At 49.4% G+C, this 24,867-nt stretch overlaps 13 protein-coding genes across 13 annotated transcripts; 9 read left to right on the forward strand and 4 right to left on the reverse strand.

Moving 5' to 3' along the window:
- Positions 1-899: 899 nt before the first annotated feature.
- ASPWEDRAFT_733119 (putative MFS multidrug transporter) lies at positions 900-2,651 on the forward strand. The gene is made up of 2 exons (XM_040839309.1): positions 900-1,015; positions 1,066-2,651. The coding sequence occupies exons 1-2, from the start codon at positions 991-993 to the stop codon at positions 2,493-2,495; spliced, it is 1,455 nt and encodes a 484-aa protein (XP_040695618.1). The 5' UTR covers positions 900-990; the 3' UTR covers positions 2,496-2,651.
- ASPWEDRAFT_100493 (uncharacterized protein) lies at positions 2,596-4,293 on the reverse strand (the record flags this gene model as incomplete). The annotated part of the gene is made up of 4 exons (XM_040827309.1): positions 2,596-2,798; positions 2,849-3,429; positions 3,483-3,682; positions 3,742-4,293. 4 exons carry the CDS (start codon positions 4,291-4,293, stop codon positions 2,596-2,598), a joined length of 1,536 nt encoding a protein of 511 aa, XP_040695619.1.
- Positions 4,294-4,564: 271 nt separating this feature from the next.
- On the forward strand, positions 4,565-6,098 carry ASPWEDRAFT_179614 (Zn(II)2Cys6 transcription factor; the record flags this gene model as incomplete). Its single annotated transcript, XM_040831799.1, has 2 exons — positions 4,565-4,604; positions 4,653-6,098. 2 exons carry the CDS (start codon positions 4,565-4,567, stop codon positions 6,014-6,016), a joined length of 1,404 nt encoding a protein of 467 aa, XP_040695620.1. The 3' UTR covers positions 6,017-6,098.
- A 93-nt stretch (positions 6,099-6,191) lies between these two features.
- Positions 6,192-7,489, forward strand: ASPWEDRAFT_179615 (uncharacterized protein; the record flags this gene model as incomplete). The annotated part of the gene is made up of 1 exon (XM_040831800.1): positions 6,192-7,489. One exon carries the CDS (start codon positions 6,192-6,194, stop codon positions 7,305-7,307), a length of 1,116 nt encoding a protein of 371 aa, XP_040695621.1. The 3' UTR covers positions 7,308-7,489.
- ASPWEDRAFT_293907 (thioredoxin family protein) lies at positions 7,401-7,892 on the forward strand. Its single transcript, XM_040833269.1, has 2 exons — positions 7,401-7,516; positions 7,564-7,892. The coding sequence occupies exons 1-2, from the start codon at positions 7,494-7,496 to the stop codon at positions 7,865-7,867; spliced, it is 327 nt and encodes a 108-aa protein (XP_040695622.1). The 5' UTR covers positions 7,401-7,493; the 3' UTR covers positions 7,868-7,892.
- A 1,801-nt stretch (positions 7,893-9,693) lies between these two features.
- ASPWEDRAFT_293923 (uncharacterized protein) lies at positions 9,694-10,818 on the forward strand. Its single transcript, XM_040833270.1, has one exon. It carries the CDS (start codon positions 9,900-9,902, stop codon positions 10,731-10,733), a length of 834 nt encoding a protein of 277 aa, XP_040695623.1. The 5' UTR covers positions 9,694-9,899; the 3' UTR covers positions 10,734-10,818.
- Positions 10,634-10,957, forward strand: ASPWEDRAFT_35573 (uncharacterized protein). The gene has a single exon (XM_040834253.1). The coding sequence runs from the start codon at positions 10,733-10,735 to the stop codon at positions 10,895-10,897; it is 165 nt and encodes a 54-aa protein (XP_040695624.1). The 5' UTR covers positions 10,634-10,732; the 3' UTR covers positions 10,898-10,957.
- Positions 10,958-11,429: 472 nt separating this feature from the next.
- On the reverse strand, positions 11,430-12,420 carry ASPWEDRAFT_167938 (uncharacterized protein; the record flags this gene model as incomplete). The annotated part of the gene is made up of 4 exons (XM_040830218.1): positions 11,430-11,469; positions 11,532-11,773; positions 11,837-12,069; positions 12,126-12,420. 4 exons carry the CDS (start codon positions 12,418-12,420, stop codon positions 11,430-11,432), a joined length of 810 nt encoding a protein of 269 aa, XP_040695625.1.
- A 1,900-nt stretch (positions 12,421-14,320) lies between these two features.
- On the reverse strand, positions 14,321-15,089 carry ASPWEDRAFT_293983 (uncharacterized protein). The gene has a single exon (XM_040833271.1). It carries the CDS (start codon positions 14,905-14,907, stop codon positions 14,497-14,499), a length of 411 nt encoding a protein of 136 aa, XP_040695626.1. The 5' UTR covers positions 14,908-15,089; the 3' UTR covers positions 14,321-14,496.
- ASPWEDRAFT_35576 (RNA recognition motif domain-containing protein) lies at positions 14,732-15,732 on the forward strand. Its single transcript, XM_040834254.1, has 4 exons — positions 14,732-14,928; positions 14,986-15,058; positions 15,114-15,220; positions 15,283-15,732. Exons 1-4 carry the CDS (start codon positions 14,906-14,908, stop codon positions 15,476-15,478), a joined length of 399 nt encoding a protein of 132 aa, XP_040695627.1. The 5' UTR covers positions 14,732-14,905; the 3' UTR covers positions 15,479-15,732.
- Positions 15,733-15,835: 103 nt separating this feature from the next.
- On the reverse strand, positions 15,836-21,786 carry ASPWEDRAFT_56901 (uncharacterized protein; the record flags this gene model as incomplete). The annotated part of the gene is made up of 12 exons (XM_040838316.1): positions 15,836-15,991; positions 16,036-17,037; positions 17,081-17,266; positions 17,313-17,583; positions 17,811-17,902; positions 18,090-18,284; positions 18,531-18,744; positions 18,942-19,738; positions 20,024-20,590; positions 20,639-20,699; positions 20,745-21,605; positions 21,653-21,786. 12 exons carry the CDS (start codon positions 21,784-21,786, stop codon positions 15,836-15,838), a joined length of 4,536 nt encoding a protein of 1,511 aa, XP_040695628.1.
- A 291-nt stretch (positions 21,787-22,077) lies between these two features.
- ASPWEDRAFT_148037 (uncharacterized protein) lies at positions 22,078-22,982 on the forward strand (the record flags this gene model as incomplete). The annotated part of the gene is made up of 1 exon (XM_040829541.1): positions 22,078-22,982. Exon 1 carries the CDS (start codon positions 22,134-22,136, stop codon positions 22,980-22,982), a length of 849 nt encoding a protein of 282 aa, XP_040695629.1. The 5' UTR covers positions 22,078-22,133.
- Positions 22,983-22,996: 14 nt separating this feature from the next.
- On the forward strand, positions 22,997-24,790 carry ASPWEDRAFT_148039 (uncharacterized protein; the record flags this gene model as incomplete). Its single annotated transcript, XM_040829542.1, has 2 exons — positions 22,997-23,579; positions 23,627-24,790. The coding sequence occupies exons 1-2, from the start codon at positions 23,115-23,117 to the stop codon at positions 24,788-24,790; spliced, it is 1,629 nt and encodes a 542-aa protein (XP_040695630.1). The 5' UTR covers positions 22,997-23,114.
- Positions 24,791-24,867: the final 77 nt, after the last annotated feature.

Consider the following 24,867-nt stretch of genomic DNA (forward strand, 5'->3'; position numbering starts at 1 on the left):
ATTGCATTGCTGTGGCTTCCACTTTCCGTGAGATTTTATCACTAAGCAAAGTTTCAGCCAGACAAGCACAACTTTATGTTTTGTCATCCCAGTTTCTTGCGTGGGAAAAAGTATATATCTAAGAGTTATTAATGGAGTATAAAAAAGGCATAAGCTGAAATAACAGTAAATACTCGCTATCAGCTAATATGCCCATCAGCCTTCCACAGAAGCTCAATCTTGCCTAGATGAATTTACAATCATCTGCGATCTTTCTCTCGAGGCTGATGCGACAGACTGCTTCATCGGATTTACCGGTATCAAGATTGTATTGGTCGTTGGAATCGGTGGAGGTATTCCATTTTCACCTCAAAGGTACAAAAGAAGACCATCTAGTGTGCAGCAGTTCGAGGCATCTTACCGTCATAGACACTATCCGCGTGATCTTACGGGACGATGCTTAACAGGAAGGCAGTTGGGCACCCGGACCTTCTCAGTCTCAATACACTGGCTGGATGTTCCAACAACATGGGATATCCAAAAGACGGAGATGATGCATCAATTGGCATAGAAGAAGAGAGAAGCTTCCGGGCTGACCATCCAAACACGCTGATCAGTCTGGGTGACCTAAGATCCGCACTCCAAGTTCAGTGTCTAGAGAGGTAGAATAATGGCTGTCAGGACTAATTGATAATTTTGAATAAATGGCTAAGGGAAGAAACCAGATGGAGGCAAGAGACACCGCTAATTCTCACAATGGCCCATAGCCGAGGCCATGTATAAATTACCCTATTGGCCGTGGTTGAAGCTGGACCCACTGGATTCTGCAATGGAATCTCCAGCCGTTAACCCGATTAGGCAAATCGGCTGAGAATTTGTGTTTGTGGATTTGACTGATCTTCTAGGAGAATTTTCTCCTTTCACAGCATGTCTTGTATAAATACTTTATTCTGGATGATTTCTTGGTTGCTTGGCAGATATCAGGTACAAGACATATTAAATCTCTAAAGAATGTTCACCAATGATGGAGCCACAGGTACGTCTATATACCCCACATAGGTACCTCAGTCATACTGATCTAGATAGACATTAAGATTGTCGACTGGAATGGCCCTGATGACCCCGGAAATCCCTTCAACTGGTCGACAACCAGAAAATGGATCATGACATTTGCTGCCGTCTTCACCACGTTTACAGCGCTGATGAACGGCACCATCATCACCGTCGCCCATGATGCTCTCGACCAGCAATTTGCCGTCAGCGAGACATCATTCCCCAACTCGTACTGGCCCGTCACTTCGTGGGCTCTTGGAGGCGCCTTTTTCTCGCTGATCGTTCTGCCTATCATGGAGGACTTTGGCATCCGAACCGTCTTTCTCCTCACTCACCTTCTATTTCTGCTCTTTCTGATACCGCAAGCCGTGGCCCAGAACTTTGCAACGTTGATCATCACCCGCTTCTTTGCCGGTGGATGTGTCTCGATCATGGGCAACACCGCCGCCGGCGTCATTGGCAACGTGTGGGAAAGCGAAAAGGAACGCACAAAGCCAGTTGGTCTGTGGATTGTTGCGTATCTGGCGGGCAGCAGCATTGGGCCTGTGGTTGGGGCATCCATCTTCCAGTTTCTGTCGTGGCGATGGATTTCCTACCTGCAGCTGATCTGGTTTGGGATTATGTTTCCCTTCAACTTTGTCATCTTCCAAGAATCGCGAGATACGGTGATTTTGAAACAACGGGCGAAGAAGCTTCGGGCCGAAGGGGAACAGAATGCATACACACGGCATGAGCTCGAAGCAGAGCCAGTGGCGCAGATTCTCCTGACGAGTATCCAGAGACCGCTGAAGATGCTGCTGACCGAGTCTGTCGTGTTCTGGTGCGCCATGTGGTCTGCGTTTACCGTGGGCACGCTGTATCTCTTCACGCAGTCTGTTGAACAGGTGTTTGTGTCTCTGTATGGCTGGGATCCGGTCCAGGCTGGATACGTGCAGGCAGCGGTGGTGATTGGCCAAGTGGTTGGATGGCCGTTTTCGTTGATTTCCGCACATTTATACTTCAGTTCTGCCAGTCGCAATACCGAGATGCCCGGCGTGCCTATCCCTGAAGCCCGATTGTACATGTCGATAGGAGGAGGGATATTCGGGATGGGTGGAGGCATGTTCGTGTATGCCTGGACCTCGTATCCCAATCTTCCCTGGATTGCACCGGCTGTCGGGCTCTTCATGGTCGGTGCGGGCTCGGTGGTGGTGGCGATTGGCATCATGGACTACATTGTGGATGCATACAGCCAGTATGCCGGCAGCGTGATGGCGAGTTGTGTGCTGGGCGAGAACACCTTTTCAGCATTCCTGCCTCTCGCCGCGATGAGGATGTACAACACGCTGGGCTTCCAGTGGGCGAGTACATTGCTGGGTTTCGTTAGTCTGTTGCTGGTGACTGCACCGGTTTGTATCTTGATCTGGGGGAGGACAATTCGACAACGAAGTCCGTTTATGCAAGCAGGAGAGAAACGGAACTGATGATTCATAACAAGGATTGTCATTGTATATTCATGATAAATCAACCCTAATAATAGACTCATTCAGCCTAAGAGTTACAAAATGCCACCAAAAATTCCACCTATTCTTCGTGATCAGACAAGGAAGAAGTAATATCAACGCCCAATGGCGGACCCGCATAGTTCCTATATCCCCATACCCAGTACCACACTGCCGCAATAGCGATGAAGCCAACAAAGACCACCGAGGCGTAGTTCATGCTTTCCAATGTAACGGTGCTGTATGAAGGCATCGAGAAGAGCGGGATAGCCACCAGGCACCATGCTAGGAGAGTCAACACAAAACAGACAGACACCGCAGAGACAGGGCCTCACCGAGACAGACTACATTGCAAAAGACACCGAGCACACCCAGATCGAAAGCACCGCGTTTGATATGCCTGCGACGGCAGAACAGCAAAGACACCGCAACCGGACAGGCGTAACTGAGCGTGAGAAAGATAACACCAACACCCGAAAATGCATTGTACGCGGCTGTCGATCCAAAATAGATCAATCCCAGCAGCAACTCTATCACCATACCTAGTATCATCGAATTCAGAGGAATATTCAGACGGCCATCGATTCGCTTCAGCCATTTGGAGCCGGGGATTGCGCCGTCACGCGCAAAGGCCCAGGTACATCGGGACGCGGCCGTCACGCAGCCAGTGCCGCAGATGATGCCCAGAATCAGCAACGGGATGAGGAGGCAGAAAGCACCGGCGGAGTTACCGGTCGCGTACTTGAATATGGTCGGGACGGGCTGGCCGGAGGGGATTTGCACGAGCATGGAAGGGTCAGGCAGGACGAATGCAATCGGGATCAAGACGACGAGGCCGGCGAAGGCATTCAGCAGGACACCGCCGATGATCGCTCGGGGGACTTGGATGGCTGGTTTCTGGACTTCTTCGCACATACTACCATGGTGGGATTGTTAGTGTGTGATCGGTGGGCTGGGTAGAAGACTTACGAAGTGACCATGCCAGACGCAGAGAGAGCATAGGCCGCTTGGAGGAGACCGATGCAAAAGGACCAGCCGGCCGGCCAGCCAGCCTGTGGTTCGAAATCGGTGAAGACGTATTTTGCAGGTCGTCTGCCATGATGCGCAACGACCAGGATCGTCACTACAATGGCCGTGACACCGATGAGCGTCCAGAACATAGCGAATGTCTGCGTAACGGCCGATGGTTAGAACATGTACCAGCTATAAGCGCACAAGAATCCGATACCTCCAAGTGAGTCAGCCATTTATTGCCAAAGACCGGCATCGCATGGCAAACCAGGGTGATTCCCAGGAAGATCAAGTAGGTCTGATAGGCCTGAAAGTTCTCCGCAAGACCAACCCCATCCGACTCGAAGACATTGAGGCTTTCGACCAGAAAGAGAGCTGTCGCAAAATTCACCGCCAAGGTGATGGTGATGTTCCCCGCCACAAAGGACCAGCCGCAGATCCAGGCTGTGACCCGACGACACCATTCTGGAGACAGAGCAAATGTCTGATAATAGACGCCACCCGCAGTCGGATAGACCGAAGTAATCTCAGCCAGGGAGCCCGCCACACACAGCATGATGAGCGAGACGATAATCCAGCCCCAGACCATGTTTGCGGAGCCCCCCTCGGTCAGCGGGTAGGTCATGGTCGTGGACAAGCCATACGGGACGGCCGCGAGGATAAAACACATAAACACGACCTGCCATGTTGATCGGTTGCGGGCGAGCTCTGGCTTGTATCCTAGACTCTCCAGGTTGAAATCCGAAGTTGGCTTGGCATCATCCGTCATGCTGGAGATCGGAAAACAGAAGAGCGAGAACCAGAATCCGAAGATGTCGAAAGACATCCTCACCACATGGACATCTGCTTTATGTATATCGAAGCGAGCCAATCGGATAATAGACGCGGCAAACCCCCGACGCTAGGCTCGAAGAGGAAGCCAAGATGGGGGGATAAGCTTCGGCTGTGGGTCTGGCACCCACTCGCTTACTATAGCAGAGGATGCCATCCAGATAAAGCACACAGTGTCGCCTGCTTCGACCCAACCACCACGAATCTACATGTCAATTGAGTTTCCGCCTGTCCGCACTGCAGCAAAAGGTACGCACTCTGCTGTCCATCTTGATATCAATCTAACATCAAAGGCAGACTGCCCCAAATGTAAATCTCGACGAGTGCCATGCGACCGCACTCTGCCCCAATGCAGAAAGTGTATCAAACGGAATGTCGACTGCCCTGGGTATGGCATCATCCTGCGATGGAACCAAGGCGTTGCCAGCAGAGGCAAGTGGGCGGGGAAGACGATCCCGCAGAGGACGCCGATAGAGAACTTTGCCCATCCGAACACCCTCTATCCATGCCATCTAAACGGACTTGACTTTCGCTTGATCCACCATTTCAATCAACACATCGCGACGAAATTGGCCTGGGTGGATGGCCCTGCCAACCCGTGGCGAAACATGATTCTGCCGCTGTCGTTTGCCTCCGAGACGGTGCTCTTTTCCCTGCTGGCGCTGGCGGCGGAGGATTTTGCCCACAGATACCCGGCCGACCATGGGTGCTTCCGGGAGCTGCAGGCCGTGTCGCTTGGCTGTCGAGATAAAGCAGTCCCCTTGCTGGCCAACAAACTGGATGTTCTGCTGGAAGTATCCGACCCGAGCACGCCCGTGCACCACCACGCCCGATGTGTGCTGGCGTCAGTGCTGCTCCTCTACAACCTCGAGCTGCTCATTGCAGAGGAATCCCGGTGGCGGATCCACATCCAGGGTGCTCGCGCGGTGATCCAGTGGAAGACACAGGCCGCACGGAGCTCTGCGCCCATCGACAAGGCGGATGTCTTTCTCCTCTACGAATACTACTTTACGGCTGTGTTTATCGGGCTGATGTCATTCGACCCGGCCGATGAGATCGAAGACGACATTCCCACCGACGACAGCGTCACCATCTTTTGCGATTTCGTCCGCATCATCCACTCCGTCACCAGAGCCGAACGCGTGATGTATACCACCGGCTCCCAACCAGACCCAACCAGCCTCGCCGATATCGTAGCGGAAATCGAGAGGGCCAAAACCCGGACCACACAGTCGGGCCAGGCGGTCCTGTTCAAATCCCACGCAGCCCAGTGCGACTTTGTCCATCTCGTGTCCATGTACTACCACGCCAGCCTGATCTACAGCCACCGCGTGCTGTCCACCGATGACGGTGCATCTGAACCCCGTATCATCTCCTCTCGGGCTTCCATACTCGATCATCTCTCTCGGCTGGTGGACAGCTCGACCTTTGCGCATGATCTCGTCTGGCCGCTGTTCATTGCCGGGACCGAATGCAGGGGCCTTGTGGCCGAGCAGCAGACCATTGAGCAGGCCCTTCTGAATGTCATGTACGTAAGCGGCTGTCTGGACCGACGGCGTGTTTTGTCGTTTCTCAAGCAGTTTTGGCGGTTGGATCGAGATATCACTTGGTTTGAGATGGCACGAACCGTGCCCCGTGAGAGTAAATTCATCATTATCTGATTGGGACTGTAGTTGTATTGATAAACCGGCCAGGGATTGGAATATACTAATAGCCGTAGCCCCACAGAAAGCTTAACCCTACGGCTTGGCTTCCTGTTTGGGATTTTATACCTGCCAGCCATTCTGATATAAGTAGAATCCCCAGCCCCCCTCTGCATCGCCATCTTCCATCAACATGACACCACAGTCCCTCTCCCTCTCCGCCCACGACATCACCCGCACTCACATATCCGGCTCCGCGTCGATTGCAATCTCCCCAAATACCAATTCCACCGTATATCCCGCAATAAGCATCAGTCTCATCCGAACAGTTGTCTTGGAACAGTCCAGCACGAATGTTGGTGAAAATAAGGGCGGGTTCTTCGAGCGCCTTCGATGCCGGCATTCACCCCGACAACGGAAATCGCAGTCGATGATAGAGAGCAGCTCGAGTGAAGAAAAAGTCATCCAATCCAACCTGTGGCATCAGCCAGAGCTCGTCGAGAACCATGTCCACAGCGAGTGGAATTTGCTACGATTTCCCTTCTCCATCCCCGTACCGGAAGATCTTCCCGCGACGACAGAGACGGTCCTGGGGAAGGTCTCGTATGTGATTGAAGCACAGACAGACTCGGGGATCTGTACGAGGCAGCCGGTTGATATACAGTGTAGGAGTATTCAGGATGGTCAGACAGTGGACTATGCTCGTGCTTTTCCGGGCCAACGGTTGTCCACGCAGACGTTTCTTACCCGGATGAGACCTGACTCGAGAGTCACGGCCAGGTATGCTGCGAAGGAGGTGGTTTATCAGACCATCACAAAGGGCATACGTGCCACGGAGACAAAGTATGCCACGGTCAAAGAGCTGAGATGGCGAGTGGAGGAGACCGTCAACGCGGTAGAAGTGTATCCGGATACAACCCGGTGCAAAGGACAGATTATCCGGCAACTGGCTGCTGGGAAACAGACTGGACACTGGATAGCGACAGGAACAGATGGGCAGGTTGCCGTTGCATTTGAGATTACAATCCCCCAGAGTGCAAATGCAGCAGATGAGATTGACATCTCGTCGTATTCTCGGGGACTGGCCATCACGGTCAGCCACCGACTGATGCTGGACGTCATCATCGGAGAAGACACGTTCGATCAAGGCACAGGCAAGTTGGTGGATCGGAAGCCTCGAGTGAGGTCGTTGAATGCATCTTTTCCGATTGCTGTGGATAGAGCACAAGGCGATGAGGGCTTGATCACGCATGGTCTTCCACAATACGACGAGACAGCCATGCCTCCTGATTATGAACCTAAACGATGATGATACGATATTTCTTAATTCTACTGATCGTGTGTTTCCGCTGAATTGTGCCAAATCCAGCTGAAAAGCGGCTGAGCACAGAGGTAAATAGACCATCTCCAGCCTTTCTCTTTTCCTCACTCTCATCTTACTATCCTACTTTGCTTTACTTGATATAGAATTCATTACATTTCTGACCACTGCAAAATGCCTGTTACCCCGATCAACTCGTACGTACTGTCATAGACTAGTCATAGTATTCATGCTAATAAACCAGACACGCCGAGTTCCAAGAACTCATGGACAGCGATAAGCCTGTTATCATTGATTTCTGGGCGCCCTGGTGTGGTCCATGCCGGACGATCTCGCCCTTTGTCGATTCCTTCGCCGACAAGCCGGAATGCAGCAAGATTGGATTCTACAAGGTTGATGTGGATCAGCAGCAAGAAATATCCGAGGAGGTGGGCATCAAAGCAATGCCGACCTTTGCTCTGTTCAAAAAAGGCTCCAAAGTGGATGAATTTATGGGAGCCGATCGCATCAAGCTGATAGAGATGGTTAACAAGGGCGTTGCTCTCTAATCATCAGCATGTTTGTGGACAGGGAGTTTTCAAGGAAAACTGATTGTATCTAATATGAATTATCAGATATCCTCGAATGTACATCCATGATGGGACCATTAATATTGAATGCTCGATACAAATTGGCTGTGGGATAGATATCAACTATGCTATTCGTCGGAAAATACTCCCGGGCCATTATCCAATCAGATAGCCATAGTAAATAGATTGTCATCGACTATATGATTAACCAATATCTGTCTGGCTTGTAGATAGACTGATCAAAGTTGTCACTCCGATTCAACTGCACTCACACCACTTCTATATGGTTGCATGTTGAATCACCAGTCTTAGATGCTTTAACCTCTTCTTGCTTATCATGAGATGCATATGCCACTTGGTAGACTATATACTAGGGCTTCTGGAAGAGGTGGTCCAGTGCTTTAAGCAGTCTGCTGTTATATCCTACTATAATTAGATATATACTGTTTCCCCCTTTATTCACTAATAGAGTCTGTTTATATAAGCTGGTAATAAGTAAACTGTTATTAACTATAAGTAATATATATAAGTATAGATATATTATTTAATTAGATAGCTCAGCAGACAGTTCAAGTCCATAAGATATCTTGATTAACATGATAGAAAGCTCTATTCTAGATCTTAGAGATGAAAATTAACTAAACACCAGGGTTATCAGGAGACATGGTAAAATGAGTGCTAAGGAATAACGATTCTATGTGAAATTAAAATTGCAGTATAGAAGAGCGGAGCATCGCGAGTATAAATACATGCTGAGCCACTCTTAGTGCTGATGTTTCTCAAATAGGGATCTACCCCGCACATGGCTGACCTTTTCGTTTTCAAGTATGCTTATTGAACACGTAACGGCTTATCATCTGTGGTGCCTTTTGAGTTACTGATTTGTCTACATCAACACGTTGAGAAGAATTATAATTTAACCAGTGCATTTCAGTGCCCCGCACCATGTCGGATCTTGCGAGAACTGGCTGGTTGGTCATAACAACATACTCGTACTTCACATCGTTCTGACACTGTATAGGCTTTCTTCAAAAGATCAGCTCCATACCGCATATGGTGAAGCTCTACAACGCCTTTGTCAAAATCGATTCGAGGATGCCCACTGTTTGCTCAAGGATGTTTTTGCCGCACGTCAAATTGTATATCACGAGAAGCATCATCAAGTCAGTCGGTTTATCAGTTCTTTGTTGATGTCATTCTGTGTGGCATCTCGTGACTCCATTTCCATGGCCAGAAGAATGAAGAATCCCGACGGTAAGAAAGCACCCGTGACTTTCATCGATGATCTACTCGAGTTCTGCGTCGAAACCTCGAGATATGATGAATTGGAGGGATTACTCCAGGAATGCCATTGTCCAATCAAGAAGACCTCGGTGAACTCACGTACAAAGGTATTCTGGAAGTGGAACGAGGATGAGGGAACTACACCACAGAAGTTACTGGTCACACTTCGGCCTCCAGATGGGGATAGTCGCTGGGAGTACATTCTGAGAACACCATTGACCAAGCGTGGCATGTGGGAGGTGGTTGCACATCCTGGAAGGCATTTATTTTGGGAGGACAGTCGCATGTATTGTAAGACATGGGACTCAGCAATCATGAAGAGAGTCCAAGTCGGCGATTCCGGACGGAACCAGCCCTTTGCGATTATTTTGCACCCCGATCGAATTGAGTATCAAAAGGCAGAGCACCAACAACGACTGAATGGCTCGGAGATGAAGGCAGTTCTGTTACGGAAGAGGGAATCGGCAGCATTGGGATCGCTTCTTTATGACAGGGAGAGGGAGAGGGAAGAACATGAAACCTTCACCGGCAGCTATAAGGTCTGGATATTCCCACAGGATACCACCAAGCCAAAAAGACAATTGACTGTCTGTATACATTCTCTCCTGGAACCTGATGTGTCTCGGCTTGTATAGTGCTGACAAGTAATCCACAGAGCAAATACGGTCTCTTCTGCCGAGAAGACTTCTATCGATTGATCAAGCTGGATACGGACCAAAAGGAGTTCATGTTGATCCGCTTTCCATGGTCGAGAGCGCGCCAGCTGTCGTTTAATTGCTACTCGTTAGAGAGTCGTTTTTACGGACTGTCACACATCCGAGAAGATCTCAAGACCCTGTTTGATACTCTCTGGCATGGCCCTAATGAGATGACCAGTGGTTCAAACATCTCCTACCTCAGATGCATCCAGAAACCGTTTTTGGCCAAAAAAGAGAAATACACAATTCGTGAAATCGATGACTGTCTGGTCCAAGTCCATGTTCCGTTCGTGCCATGGGAAGACTTTGAAGCCTCATCATCTTACCAAGCTGGCCTGACATTCCTGGATTACATGGCCAGTTTGAGAAACGGTATCGGTCCTAGGCAGCACGACATGGACAGACTGGCTTTGTTATGCAGAGACTTCAGGCAGGGTGAAAGCCCAAAATTGGACGTTTCGGACACATTGCACCAAGCAGAAGTTCGGGCTGGTTTCTTGGGCTGCATTCCGTCCGGAAAGGCACTGGTCGGCGCAACTGAGCTTCTTGGATGCAACAATCTGGTCTCTTCCAGATGGCGCGATTGGCAGAATTTTCCACTTGCATCACCCCCAGAATCACACATCGCCTTTGGGTCCGGACAGATCATACCGTGTCTAGGATATATAACGGCCAATTGGGCATTTGAAGAAGCCGTTGAGCACCAGTGGCATATCCAACTCTTAGTAGTTGACGCCGTGTTCGTTGATGACATGGGCAATCCGTGCAATTTTATACTGTCCAACGCATCCCTGTCGCTAGCCAAGAGCCAAGTTCGTAAGTTGACTCTGCGGGGAATATATCTTGCTTTACAGAATTCCTAATGCTTCCTTGCTCAGTGACAAGCCCCAAGTTGCGGTTTTTCAGCGCAGCCGTCAGTCCATATCTCTTTCGATACGCCCCGTTCCACCGTTTCCGACTGAAGTTTGCTTCCGTCACGTGGAGGAAGTTTGAAAATCAAGGTGCAATGGGCAATCCAATTGAATGATGCTCTATGGAACAAACACTCATGTCTTCCGATCTAGAGTATTCCGACAAAGAAATCCGTCAGTGGGAAGAGACAAACCGTCGAGAAAAGTGGGATCGTGGCTACAAAAAGCGCCTCCATGCTTGCGAATTGCAGGCCAACCATGCCGACGCCGTGGATGCATTGAGAGCAGAATATGATCAGGAACAAGCGAATCGTCGGGACTGGGACAGTAAAAACCAAGTACAAGATGTCACTCTCGCGAGCATTTCGGGGTTATCAAGTACGCCTGTCATTTCCCAATCAAAGACGGAGCAGTGCAGTCGGTCTGTGAAGCCAAAGAGCGCTCTTAAAAGGCTTTTTGGTAGGGTCTCGAAATAAGGGTTATGCCTTGTAAGACAGGGTCTATTTTGCGAAGCTCATCAATGGATCAAGCCATTTGTTATTCGCTATCGTCGAATTATTCGTCTCTTTTGGTGTTCGTTATATTGGCCCTTCATATATAACCCGAGCTATCGATTTCTCTATTCCCTCCAAAGATGAAGACTGAAGGTTAACTTCCACTGACAAACACAACTTGAACGGCAGCATATCTATTTTTATTAGTCCAACTTCCATAATCCACCGCTATAAAACAGAAATTTAGAGTACTTACGCAGCAGTCACTCCCATAATCTCTGCATTTCTTGCCCCGCTCATCGTCGCCAGTGCTGCCGAACACAGGGCAGAAAACACGACTACGAGACCAAGTCGAATACTTTGGCTCTTAACAACGTACAGGACAATAATAGAAAGGATCGGGAGAACCGACGAAAGAATGATCATCGACACTCGTACAAACAATTGGATCCGCTCATCAGATATGATGGATAACTCTCCGGAGTGGTTGGTTATGCGCTGACAGCGACGGATATCAATTTAGAATGATGGATTCGAATGCTAAAAACCGGATCCTCGTACCTTTTCTTCAAACAAGCGGTACAAGTACTTTGCAAGGAATCGTGACAATGCCTCCTTTTCCTTGACCAAAAGAGCAATCAGATCGTCTCTGTGGGCATCTTCTAAAATAAAGCTGGCATCCAGCCGGGACATATGGGGCTTATGGGCATCAAACATACCCCGAAGGGCTCTGTATGCTCTGCTGCTCGGCGGCTTCTGATCTAGCAGCCAAGATTGTGTTTGAAGGGCTTTATCTATTTCACATTAGTATAATTGTCATCCGATTTGAAAGGAGAATAATAGAACGCACAATACCCCTCGGAAACTCTCCTCATTCGAGTCACAGTATCCAAGTATCTTCCCCCTTCCTTGTTCATGGCATACCAGCTCCGTGGTATACTCCAGGTATCATTACCCTTTGTTTTATCATTGTAGAGTTCGTCGAGGTCGTGGAAAGTCTCCTCAAGCTCTGCGAGCTCAGACTGGAGGTAAAGGATGTTGCGGGTGTTCAGCTCCTTGAACGCACGAAAGACGTTTAGTTCAGTGTCAGAGTTTACGAGGCTGGAAAAGAGGTTGTACCCAATTTTGGGATCATTAGTAGACATGGTCGAGGATTGTTTCAATAGGGATTGTCTTGGGTAAGTGGGAGGTCCTTTGGCTTATATTATGTGAGACTGGGACTGAGGCTAAGCCAGGTTTGTCGATCAAGTGATTAGCGGTAGAATACACCAATGGCAGGCAATGCTTCATTCTTTACTAAGTTGGTATATCAAATTTGAAGAAAAGTTCGCAATCTACATAATCAATCAAGATGTAATTCTCTTATCTGGGTTATAATCAAAGCATGTTCACTTGATAAGATAGATCTAGCTGCTTACTATTTAACAATGCTGCAGTAGTAAGCCCTGCACATTTGATCCATAGTATCTTGTATTGATATATGGTATGACTACTACCAGGGTTCAGTTTTAGTAATATATAGCTTAAACAGAATGAACCATATAAATCACACATACATACTGCACATGGCATAGGGATTAACTGACGGCTCTTATAATGCCATAATCATGTCAGCGGTCTTTCCAACAGCTTCCATCATATACGGCTGGAAGAGCCTCCTTACAGCGACTCAGCAATTCTTTCAAATAGTATGCTACTGCTTCTGAAGACTATGGATGAGATCGAGTGAGAAATCGCTGGTGATAAATCATGTTTCTTTATTCTCTGACTGGCATGCAGCGCAATCTACAATCCGCAGATACAAGACATAAACAACCATTACAATTTCTGCCCAGGAATAGCTGAAAGGCTGAAAAAAAAAAAAAAAAAAAAAAAACGTGAATAGTGGCCATTTTTCGGTCTTTAACCCGTATTGCTGAGAATTCATCTGGTTCTACTTCAAAAACCCTGTCACCCCTATCAACTCATAAGTACTTCCCATGGATGAAGTATTCTTGCCAATACTGATAGTCACTCCGACTTCAAACAGCTTATCAACGGCGATAAGTCTGTGGGCATTGATGTCTGCGCTAGATAATCTCACTTATCTTTAATTTATTATTTAGTAAGATCAGATATGATAAGGTGGATGCTAATATGCAGTTGGAAACTATTAAAGAAGCAGGTATCAAAGCAATACTAACCTTTGCTCTATGTAAAAATGGAGCCAAAGTGTATGAATTCTGGGGAGCTGATAATGTCAAGCTGAGAGAGATTGTCAATCAGGGAGTTGTTCCCTAAGGAAAATGGCTTTTGTGTGGCTTATGGAAGGAATCTGATTGTACATAATATGACATCAGATATCGTCGAACATATCCATAATTTGATGGTTAGTAAATTTGAATTACTCCATATAATGGCTGTAAATAGAGATGAGTTGTATTAGTCGGTAGGAAGATACCATCTGTGTGCGCAGAGACTGCCCTTCGAACGACGCGTCCAAATGCTGCAAGCCCTGGGGTAGCCATGGATACTGTGTTGATGGCCGCTGCTACTGCGGAAACAAATGTTTTTAAATAATCAACTGGGGATAGTTGAAGGTGGGTCTGGGCTGATTTCTGGATCACAGGAGTTTTTATGATGTCTATATATTATTTCATTTTCATTCCTATTTTCCATAGATGTATTGTTTAAGACATAATTATAAATCTGTTTTATTCAATCATACCCTGGTTTATACTTGTGATGAGTAATAAAAAAGTATCTGCTAGTCCTGAAACCATCTATCCTTTAACACGTGCGATCTCTACATATTGCTCGGGAAAAGGGCCAAAATAGCGGCACTGCTCCGTTAGAACTTCCAAGATGTATTCTTTATGGCTATATAGGACAGTGAGCAGTCTGAATAGACTAAAGTCACCTCCATATATGAGACTGATTAACTACAGTAGAAAGTTAGGCCTCATTCTGAAGATGAGAGCTTTTCTAACTCACCACTGCACTGAAAGACCAAATATCTGTTACTATATTCTAAGGTATTTCCATAATCACCTCTGGACCTGACCACATGGCCGCTCCTACAGGCGTACCATGCTTCGCGAAGGGACTGCCAGCAGGGCAACAGCTGCCAAGATCACTGATTTGAGCTTCTGAAAACCTGTTATCACTGCGATCCTCCTTATAGTTAACAAAAACATTGTCTGGCTTGATATCTAGATGGCCAGTATACACGTTCTAATGGTCTACTTGAAAACTAACCTGTATTGATGTATCCATCTTGATGGAGGACACTCGATGCGTCTAGTATGCACCTTGTAACATACTTCAACTCTTTTTATTGCCTTTGGAATTGTGACGTAAGGAGTCCTGCCAAGATATCGGGTTCGGAGAAGCCTATAGCACGTGACTGGTAACCGGACGTGTGATCTCAAGGTGGGGTATGCAGGCTCAGCTGAGCTGAAGAGCTGAGCTGAGCTGAAGAGCTGAGCTGAGCTGAAGAGCTGAGCTGAGCTGAAGAGCTGAGCTGAGCTGAAGAGCTGAGCTGAGCTGAAGAGCTGAGCTGAGCCGTGCCCCCCAAATAAATACCCCTCCATTTCTGCAATTTCCTCCGTCCCAACTGTTACCGCAATATACAGCAGCCTTCTGTTCATCATGTCTGCCAAAATTTTTGTTGGGTAAGTTCTCTGTCATCAATTTCCAGTCAAATGACCTCGCATTAATTAATCCACAAGAAACCTTTCCTGGAACACCACCGATGAGACCTTACGCCATGCCTTTTCTGAATATGGCCATGTTCTTGATTCCGTAAGCGAGCGTTACCTGCCGCTACATATCCAATATCAGTTACTAATCCAGCCAGATCGTGATGCGAGACCGAGACACGGGCCGGAGCAGGGGATTTGGCTTTGTCACATTTGGCAGTGAGCAGGAAGCAAGCGGAGCAGTCGATGCGCTGAATGAGCAGGAGTAATTGTTCCCTACCTGGCTATATATATTTCTCAGAAGCTGACAGGACTTATGTGCCATAGACTCGATGGTCGGCGCATTAAAGTGAACATGGCCAATGCGAGAGGCGGTGGCGGTGGCGCTGGTGGTGGCAGCTATGGCGCTGGCGGTGGCAGCTATGGCGCTGGCGGTGGTAGCGGCTATGGCGGTAGTGGTGGCAGTTATGGCGGTGGTGGTTATTCCAGTGGTTATGGCGGCTATGGCGGTTATAGCCAATAATACAATGGAATGGAGACGGTTATACTGGAGGTCGTCAACAATAGATCCTCCTGGATACCCATTTTCCACGGGTATAAGTTAGAGTATAGTAGGCGAAATGATGGTGATGTTCAACTAGTGTGTCACATGAGTTGAGTTTGAATAGGGATTTAGGACTTAAACTTATTAAATCCCTACTTAAACTTACCTTTTTACTTATACTTTTACTTATTACTCATGAGTAGACTCAACTTATGTGACCCGAGCCAGTCCAACTATTTTAAGGTGACTAAAGTAAATATTGTGATAAGCTATCAATAATTATCTGCTTGGCTTGTATATAGACTGATTCAGGGTGTCTATAGTTCAGGATTCTGATCACACCACTTCGATATGGTTGCGTGTTAGATCGCCAGTCTTGGATGCTCCAACCTCTTCTCGCTCATCATGAGAAGCATAAGCAACTTGGTATACCGTATACCAGGGCCTCTGGAAGAGGTGATCCAATGCTTCCAGTGGCCTGCCAGTGGTATCCTACTACAGTTAGATATATACTGTATACCTCCATGGAGACTTACCGGCATGGCAAAAAACACATATATCAGCGACAGCAGACAGATCAGGCCGAAGAAGAGAAAGGCTCCCCATTTGTGCGTCGCAGTCAACAGACTCGGCATGGCACGCGAGCATCCAAAGTAAAACGCCCAGTGAAAGGCCATCGAGATGGACACATTCAGCGAGCGGATGCGAACCGGAAAGATCTCTGACCCGACCAGATACGGAATGCTAAACCAGCCAATGCTCCAGGCCACTGCATGTAGGAAGATGGCGACGATGGCTGCTGTCGATGCACGGGAAGCACTGGGACTGGCGCTGACCTGTTCGGGGGACATGTCTTTGGTGACACCGAGATAGGCGCCCACAAAGATGAGAGTGGTCAGTTGGAGACAGATGCCGGTGATGAGAGACTGCCGACGACCGACAAAATCCACAATGACGAGGGCAAACAACAGGGTGCTAACAAACTTGACCACGCCGTAGATCCCCGTGGCCAGAAAAGTCGCTTCATCGCCCTTGATGCCCAGATAGCCAAAGATGGTGGGCGAGTATTGCGTGATGGCATTGGCACCGGACCATTGCGAAAAGACCGTCGCCATGAAGATCAGGAAGAAGCGGCGTCTGTTCTCGACGGGAATAAAAGTCTCTTTGAGCAGATCCCATTGCGAGGCGTCTCCTACGGCCTCCATCTCGTGGAGGATCTGCGCATCTATCCCAGCCAGCTCGCTGATCACCACCGGATCATCGCGAGTGAGGTTGCGCAGTCTCGACATGGCCACAGCCGCTGCTTCTCGCTGTCCGGTGGAAAGTAGCCATCGTGGAGATTCCACGCAGAAGAATGAACCAAACAGCCAGATGGCAGCTGGCAAAAGCTGGAGCAGAGTTGGCAGCATCCATTGTGTGTTGCCGGAAGGATGTCGCTTCGTGACGCCGTAGTTGATGAAGAATCCGAAGACAACGCCCAGCTGCTGGCAAGCTGCATATTGTAGGGTAAGAAGACCGCGGATGGCTTTGGGGGCAATCTAATAGATTAGCATAGACTGACAGTAGTGTGGATAGAAGTACCTCTGTGATGTAGATGGGGGGAACGATTGTGAGTGCACCAAGTCCCAGTCCGGAGATGAATCGGGATGCATAGAGGCCAGACACGTTTCCATCGCAGAGGCCCTGGCCCAGAATGCCAGCGATATAGATCAGAGTGAAGATGCGCAGTGTCCAGCGGCGGCCAAGTTTGTCATTGATGGGCGAGCACTGGCAGTATTAATATCATGTGGATGATAGAGATTGGGATACATACTCCAAGACATCCAAAGACAGCACCGGCAGTAGCAATGGAGACAATCCATCCTTTGGTATTGGCATACTCGGCAGATGATTGCTTGTCGAGGCCAAACTTGGCTTTGAAGTAGGATTGAGTGACGAGAGATGCAATGTTGCCTTCATCGAATCCTTTGGACACTCCAGAGAGACCGAATATCCACGTGCACATCAAGACATAGGCATTGAAGATGTTTTTGGGGGAGTTGTGGATGGCATTTCTGGTGTCGGTGATGAGGCCCATAGCTAAGCTGTTGACTGTCAGATGAAGATAATTGTCCAAGGGATGTCTGAACGGATATACATTCAGAGGTAAACAAGTATAACAGGAGGCCCGAGAGCTCTTCGGAGAATTCCCGATGCACACTGCAATATATACAACTACGGTTCACAAACCACTCAGGCCGTACCAACTGATTTCATCATAATGAATTTCTACCCTGCTCCTCCAGTCATCCAGGCCAACCTCTACGCACACATTCCCGCCTCGTTGCGATGCACTGGACAGCCGACCGAATGGCGTGGCGGATCGACACTGCCAGCGTCAGACATCTTTCTCGAGGGTCCGACCTATACAACGGATGGCGATTTGTATGTGGTGGATGTTCCGTATGGACGAATTCTGAAGATAAGCCCAGAAAAGAATGTCACTGAGTGTGTGCGCTACGATGGAGAACCGAATGGCCTTGTTGTTCGAGAGGATGGGTGCATGGTCATTGCCGACTACAAGCAGGTATTCTCATCTTCCTACGATTACAAGAGTCATCGTTAATTCTTCAAGGGCATTCTCCTCTTCGATCCATCGAGTCAAGCGATATCGCCCCTTCTCACTCGACGCAATCTCGAACGATTCAAAGGCCCCAATGATCTGATCGTCTCCTCCACCAACGACATCTACTTTACGGACCAAGGGCAGACGGGCATGACCGATCCAACAGGATGCGTCTATCGTCTGTCCCCACCCGGGAAACTGGACTGCCTCGTCTCCAACGGAGTCTCTCCGAACGGTCTGGTTCTTTCGCCCGATGAGCGCTTTCTCTACGTCGCCATGACTCGGTCAAATGCCGTGTGGCGGCTGCCACTGCACGCCGATGGGACCACGTCCAAAGTAGGACTGTTCTTTCAGTCTTTTGGATGTGCAGGACCTGATGGACTGGCGGTTGATGAGGAGGGAAATCTGTTCATCTGTCATCCCAGCTTGGGCTCTGTCTTTGTTGTTGACGCGGATGGCATTCCGAAGGCGAGGATTATCACGGCCGACGGAGGGGGCAAGAACTTGACCAACTGTACTTTTGGCGGACCAGAGGGGAAGACGCTGTTTATCACAGACAGCATCAAAGGCAACGTGCAGTATGTAGACTGGCATTGTGCCGGAGTTCCAGCGGCCAAAAGTGCAAAGACAATAGAAAGCACTGAGATAGCGAGTAACTAAGAGGAAAGAAGAATGACATTGACATTAACGAGCATAAAAGTAATTCAACTCTAAGGACTTTACAACTTGGATACAAACTGATGCAGGTTATCTATCGCAGCCGTCGCACTGGCGAGTTGCGCTCTCGATGTTGCAGCGCCAATGTGAGGCGTGCTCACGACATTCAGGTTATCCCACAGTGAGCCATATTTCTCCCGGCTCGGAGGCTCCTGCTCATGGCAATCAATTCCAGCGCCCCAGAGATGGCCCTCAGAGAGAGCTCGGGCGAGGTCATCTTCATTGACGATGCCCCCTCGCGCGGCGTTGATCAGAATCGCATCCGGCTTCATTCTGAGAATCTCCGGGTACGAGATCATGCCCCGTGTTTCCTCCGTCAATGGGATATGCAGCGAGATGATATCCGCCGTGGTGATGACCTGTTCGATGCTCGTTGCGCGGGTGTGAGGGATATGCGACCATGCATCGGCTGGCAGATAGGCGTCAAAGGCGATGATCTCTGCGTCGAAGCCGCCCCGGAAGATCTCCGCGACCGTTCGGCCGATGTTGCCCATGCCGATGATGCCCACTCTCTTCTGGAAGAGAGTCACCCCGTTGCATGTCTCCTTGGGCACTGGCTTGGTCATTTGGCGGGTGGTGATGGACCGGATGGTGCGCGCCACGGACAGCGCGAGAGTGACGACGAGCTCGGCGACATCGCGGGCATTGGCGCCAGGAGTATTAAGGATCTTGATGCCTCGCTTGTCGCATGCATCACGGTCGATCTTGTCGATGCCCACGCCGTGCTTGCCGATAGCGAGCAGGTTGGGACAGCTGGCGATATCGTCGGCCGTCATGTAGGATCCTCGGATTAGCAGGAGGCGAGCATTTTGTCGCCAGCTCTGGAACTGCTCGTCGTGGGGCTGGATGACGTTGAATAGCTTCTTCGCGTGTTCGATGGCTGGGGGAGGAAATTTATCGAGAACATAGAGGGTTGGCTTCGTGGAGGAGCCACTTGGGAGGCCGAAGTTGTCTGTTCGTGAAGGTGCCATGGGGTATTATCTTGACAGAAAGATAGTTCCTGGATGTTGGATGATACGAGATGGGTGATTGTATATAATCACAATGCGTTCAGGGGCATCGGATCCAGTCCGGGCTGGGTTCGGAAAAAGTCCTTCAGCAGAGATTGGACTGTTCCAGGCACGATGGACGGTGGATTCTGCAGGATCTGCGATATACTTGTCAGTGTCCATCTATATTGTCTTGTAAAGCACAGTGCATACTGGATCTCTTAGAAGCCCTTCGGACAGAAAGCTCGACAGCGTCCAGATGATCCTACAAAACACTCGCAGCGCTGGAAATCTTTCGCCGAGGATCGTCAACAAGGCAGCGCATTTACTGATGATGAAGCTCTCGCCGACTACTGCAGACACTTGCTTAATACGGGGGATGCAAACGACAGCCACTCCAGCAGCGAAGATGTCAAAAGCATCAATGAAAGACCCAGGAAAGGTCCCTTTTTCGGATCGTTGGTAGGCCTCGTCGATGAAATCCCTACTGGTTGTGATCAAATCGCAATCCACGGTTCCAGCTTTCCATATACTCGAGCGCATCTTGACCTTGCTGGTCTGCAGCAACGCCCGTGATGCCAGCTGCTTGATGTAACTCGGAGCTTTTCCCTTGCTCCTGGACACGGCTTCTACGTAGCTCATGGCTTCTCGCCACTGATTCAAGTTGCTGTAATGGAATGTCAGTCCTCGAGATTGGTATCGTCGCCGGCTAGACACGAGTCTAGCGTGTGCAAAGATTTGAATGGCAAAGTCCGCTGAGTTGGAGTCGTCGGCTGAGTACTATACAGTGTTATTGAATGGGAGAGGTGCTTTGACCGGGTATCTTACTTGTAGTGAAATATCCGCATCTTCAATGCTAAAGGGTCGATCCATGACACTGCTGATAGTCCTGCACAGTGTCAGTCAATCCTCTCGTTTCTATGCTGCAACCTACCGATCGAGGGTGTAGAGACTCCAGAACAAGCATCGTCTGTAGTTCTGCGTAGATGGGGGAGTGTCCATCGGTGGCTCTCGGTGGAATCCGAATGAAATGGACTTTTGCATTGCAAGACCAATCAGGTGCCATGCTGAGCCTCCCAGGGGGCTGAACAAAGAGTATATCACCAGCGACAGCATGCATTCCAGTATCCTTTCGGGGTCGTCCGAGTCCATCACCATCTTGAAGCTATTCATTGCTGCAGCATGCAGACTCCCAGCGACCACGTCCACCCCGGGCTCTCGAGATAGTAGCATCCCAACCGCTATATTCATGTAGACAATAAAGTTCCTGAACGATTCATCTACGGTCTGCTCCCGTGATTCATCATGTGTAGCGAAGAAAGCATCCCACTGCTGCCTTGCTCTCGTGGGCTCTATATGCAGGAATATGACAGCAACGTGGTCGAGAAATCGATCCAGATATGGAAGAGCAAATTCTCTGTTGAGAATGTCTGTCTGGCGGATCATCGTTGCAATCCGACGGCTATGGGGAGCTGCATACGACGATCGTGATGGATCTTCACCCGAGATGTCGAGAGCAGCCTGGACGATGTTGCCCATGGCCAGCTCTTTCGGGTTATTTGTCTTATCGCGAGGCTCTGCCATGGCATTGCGGGACAGCAGGCCAATTTCTCCCATGGCAGCCTCGACTGATTGCTCCCTGGCGCGCATGTCATCGGCCTGCGAGACAGCGACATCCGATGTCTGTGGAGTAGCAGTCTGGACGGGAATGGGCGAAGCATTAGATACGCGCAGTCGCTGCTGCTCCCGTTGGTCATGCAAATCATCAGCTTTGCGCTTGAGTGATTCGATATAGCTACAGCATTGTCAGCTAAGCACTACTTCATGTGTGACACAGCATACCCCGGCAGCGCAGCATGGGAAAGGCCAGTGCCCTCTTCCATGGTGAATTCGACCGACACATGGCGAGCAGCACATTCGGCATTGACCTCGATGCAATTGCCGCATGTTGGCAATCGTCGGTCACACTGTTTCATCAGCATCAGCCACAGTCCTCGTTGCAAAAACAGACCCACCTTTTGCTTCCGTTTCCAGCATCGCTCGCAAGCCTGGGGTCGGCGGACGGGAGATTCTGTTGTCATATTCGGATGTCCGATAGACTGGAAAGCGATGAGTGTCAATTGTTAGAAGTTTTACCGGACAAAAGAGGGGGAAGAAAAGAGGAGGAGAAGGGCGCATGTCCGGGGTGGAGTCATATTGATTGATGGCCGGAGTAATTCCGGTAACAATACAGAAGGTCCGATGGGCCGGAGATGAGTCCGATGGGGAAATAAAGGTGTCCAGTGACTGAATGACTGTCTGATTGATAATTATCTTCATCATCATGTCTTTTGCCTTCCCCACTGGAGCATGGGACAGCCACATCCACTGCTTCGACCCTGAGCGTCATCCTTTCAAGGAAAATCGAGCGTATACTCCACCACCAGCAACCTTGGACAAACTCCTACAGCAGAGTCAAGTCGATCGCTTGATGCTGGTGCAGGCCTCTGTGGAGAATGGCTTTACTGGAATATTAAGCCATATTACGCGATGTCGGCAACAATCCCCCCACATGACTATTCGCGGTACAATATGCAACGAGCCTGGACTCTCCCAGGTAAGCGAACAGGACTTTGATCGTCTCCATGAGATCGGAATCAGATCCATCAGACTACATGGCACTTATGGGATGGATGGATGTGATTTGGTCTCTGTCAAGGAGACACTTGAAGAGTTGTCGCAGTGCATCGGCATCACCAAGCATGGATGGACGATATCTGCCCAGCTGCCTCTACCAACATGGGCAGCCCTGAAGGATTTCATCATCCACTCTCTAATCCTGGCCAATGTTACATTCATCGCCGATCACAATCTCTCGGCGACTCCAGACGATATTGACAGTGTGGCGTTGGATGCGGTGGTGGAATTGCTGAAGGCTGGGAAGCTGTATGTCAAGGTCTGCGCTCTCTACCGTCGCAGTGAGGACATCAGCCAGATGAAGCAGATTGTCCAGATGTATGCCAATGCTGCTCCACGATCTCTGCTTTGGGGAAGTGACTGGCCTCATGTGAGCACCAAAAAGAGGGCGACAGTAGTGGACATCAACAAGGAACTGTTGGCACTCCAAGACTGGCTGTCTGAAGAACAATGGCAGCAGATGTTGGTAGAGAACCCAGAGACAATATATACTTGATGTAAACTATTCATGCTTATATCCATTTCTCCAGTTCTCTACTAATACTCTACCACCGCCAAGCTTTAAAGTCCTCTGTAAGTCTCGGCGGTTCCCCGAAATCTGGGGCCGCAATCCTCCCCAGACTGCATCATGCAGAGTATCCTCTATAGACAACTCACTCCGACATCAAACATTCAATCCCTTATCATCCTTCGACCTTCTGCCATGCCTCCATCTATCTTTTCAACCAAACGCCAGAACCGTGTGGCTGATGATGCCAAACAAAAAGATGTCTGGGTCGAGGATCGCAGCACAGAAACCTCGGATGTGATGGCCACCTATCGTTCCTACGATGCAGACACTCTCAAGACGATCGAAGCCAGGCTGCTGAAGAAGATTGACGCACGAATCCTCCCGATGGTGGTGCTGATCTATCTGTTCAATTATCTCGACCGCAATTCCATCACGCAAGCCCGTCTGTACAGCCTGCAGGAAGACACCAACATCCACGGCGCCCAGTATCAGACCATCATCTCCATCTTTTCAGCCGGATACATTCTCATGCAAATCCCCTCGACCATGCTGATGACCAAGCTGCGTCCGTCCCTTTATCTGGTTCGTCGTCCTTGTCCTTGTATACCATAACATGCTAATTCTCATAGCCAACATGCATCATCCTGTGGGCCATCACCAGTGGCTGCACCGCAGCAACCCACAACTTTGGCAGCATGTTGGCCGTTCGTTTCTTCCTCGGCTTCGTCGAAGCTCCCTTCTTCCCCGGTGCGATGTATTTTCTCAGCTGCTGGTACACCAAACGCGAACTTGGTCTCCGAATGGCCTTGATGGTCTGCGGTCTGTTACTGTCCAACGCCTTTGCCGGACTGATCTCGGCGGGTATCTTGACCGGGATGAACGGAGTTGGTAGCATTGCTTCTTGGAGATGGCTGTTTATCATCGAAGGGCTGGCAACAATCGTCGTGGGAGTGACTGCCATGATTGTACTCCCCGACTTCCCCGGAACAACCATGTGGCTCACAGAGGAGGAGAGGATGGTGGCCCAAGGGAGATTGAGTGACGATGCTGGAGCGACCGAGCTGCTGGACGAGGAAAAGGTGCCTCTGATGCGTGCCATCGTATGGGCTGCAAAAGACAAGCGGACGTGGTTGTTCGCATGCCTGCAGATGGCCACCACCGCGTCCATCTCGTTTTCGCACTTCTTCCCAACGCTGATCAAAGAGATTGGCTTTTCCAACAACACCATTGTGCTGCTGCTCACCTCGCCCCCGTACATTGTGGCCTTCGCCTGGGCTCTGAGCTGGGCGTGGGTGGCCGACAGACGGCAGACCCGATCGATTCCCGCTGGCTTGTCCCAGGCTGTGGCTATACTTGGATGTATCCTGCTGATCTTCTTGTCTTCGTCCCTCCAGTGGCCTCGATATGCCATGACCTTTCTGGTCTGCAGTGGCACATTCGGAGTGTATTCCACCACGTATGCCTGGCTGTCGTCCACCATCACACAGCCTCCTGTCAAACGAGCTGCTGCGATTGGAATCGCCAACACATCTGCCAATGCCGCATCATTGTTTGCAAACTACTTCTGGCTGGATCAATATGAACCCAATTACCAGGTTTCGTGGGGCTGCATCCTGGCTTTTCAGGGAGTAGGAGCGGTTTGCATCCTGACACTTCGCTTCTTACTCTTGCGCACAAACAAGAAGTTTGACAGGTTGGCTGCTGAGATGGATCGAAATGATACGATTGGCATTCAGAGATTGGATGATGAAGCAAAGCGTGCTGTTCTGAATGATTTCCGCTATGTGATTTAGTTTATCATGAATCGAAGGATTGTTTCAAAGAGATCAATCGTGGTTGTCTTTATTCATGATAGCTGAAGTACAGCAAA

This window comes from Aspergillus wentii (genome assembly GCF_001890725.1).
Source record: "Aspergillus wentii DTO 134E9 unplaced genomic scaffold ASPWEscaffold_1, whole genome shotgun sequence".
Taxonomy (NCBI): Eukaryota; Fungi; Ascomycota; class Eurotiomycetes; order Eurotiales; family Aspergillaceae; genus Aspergillus; species Aspergillus wentii.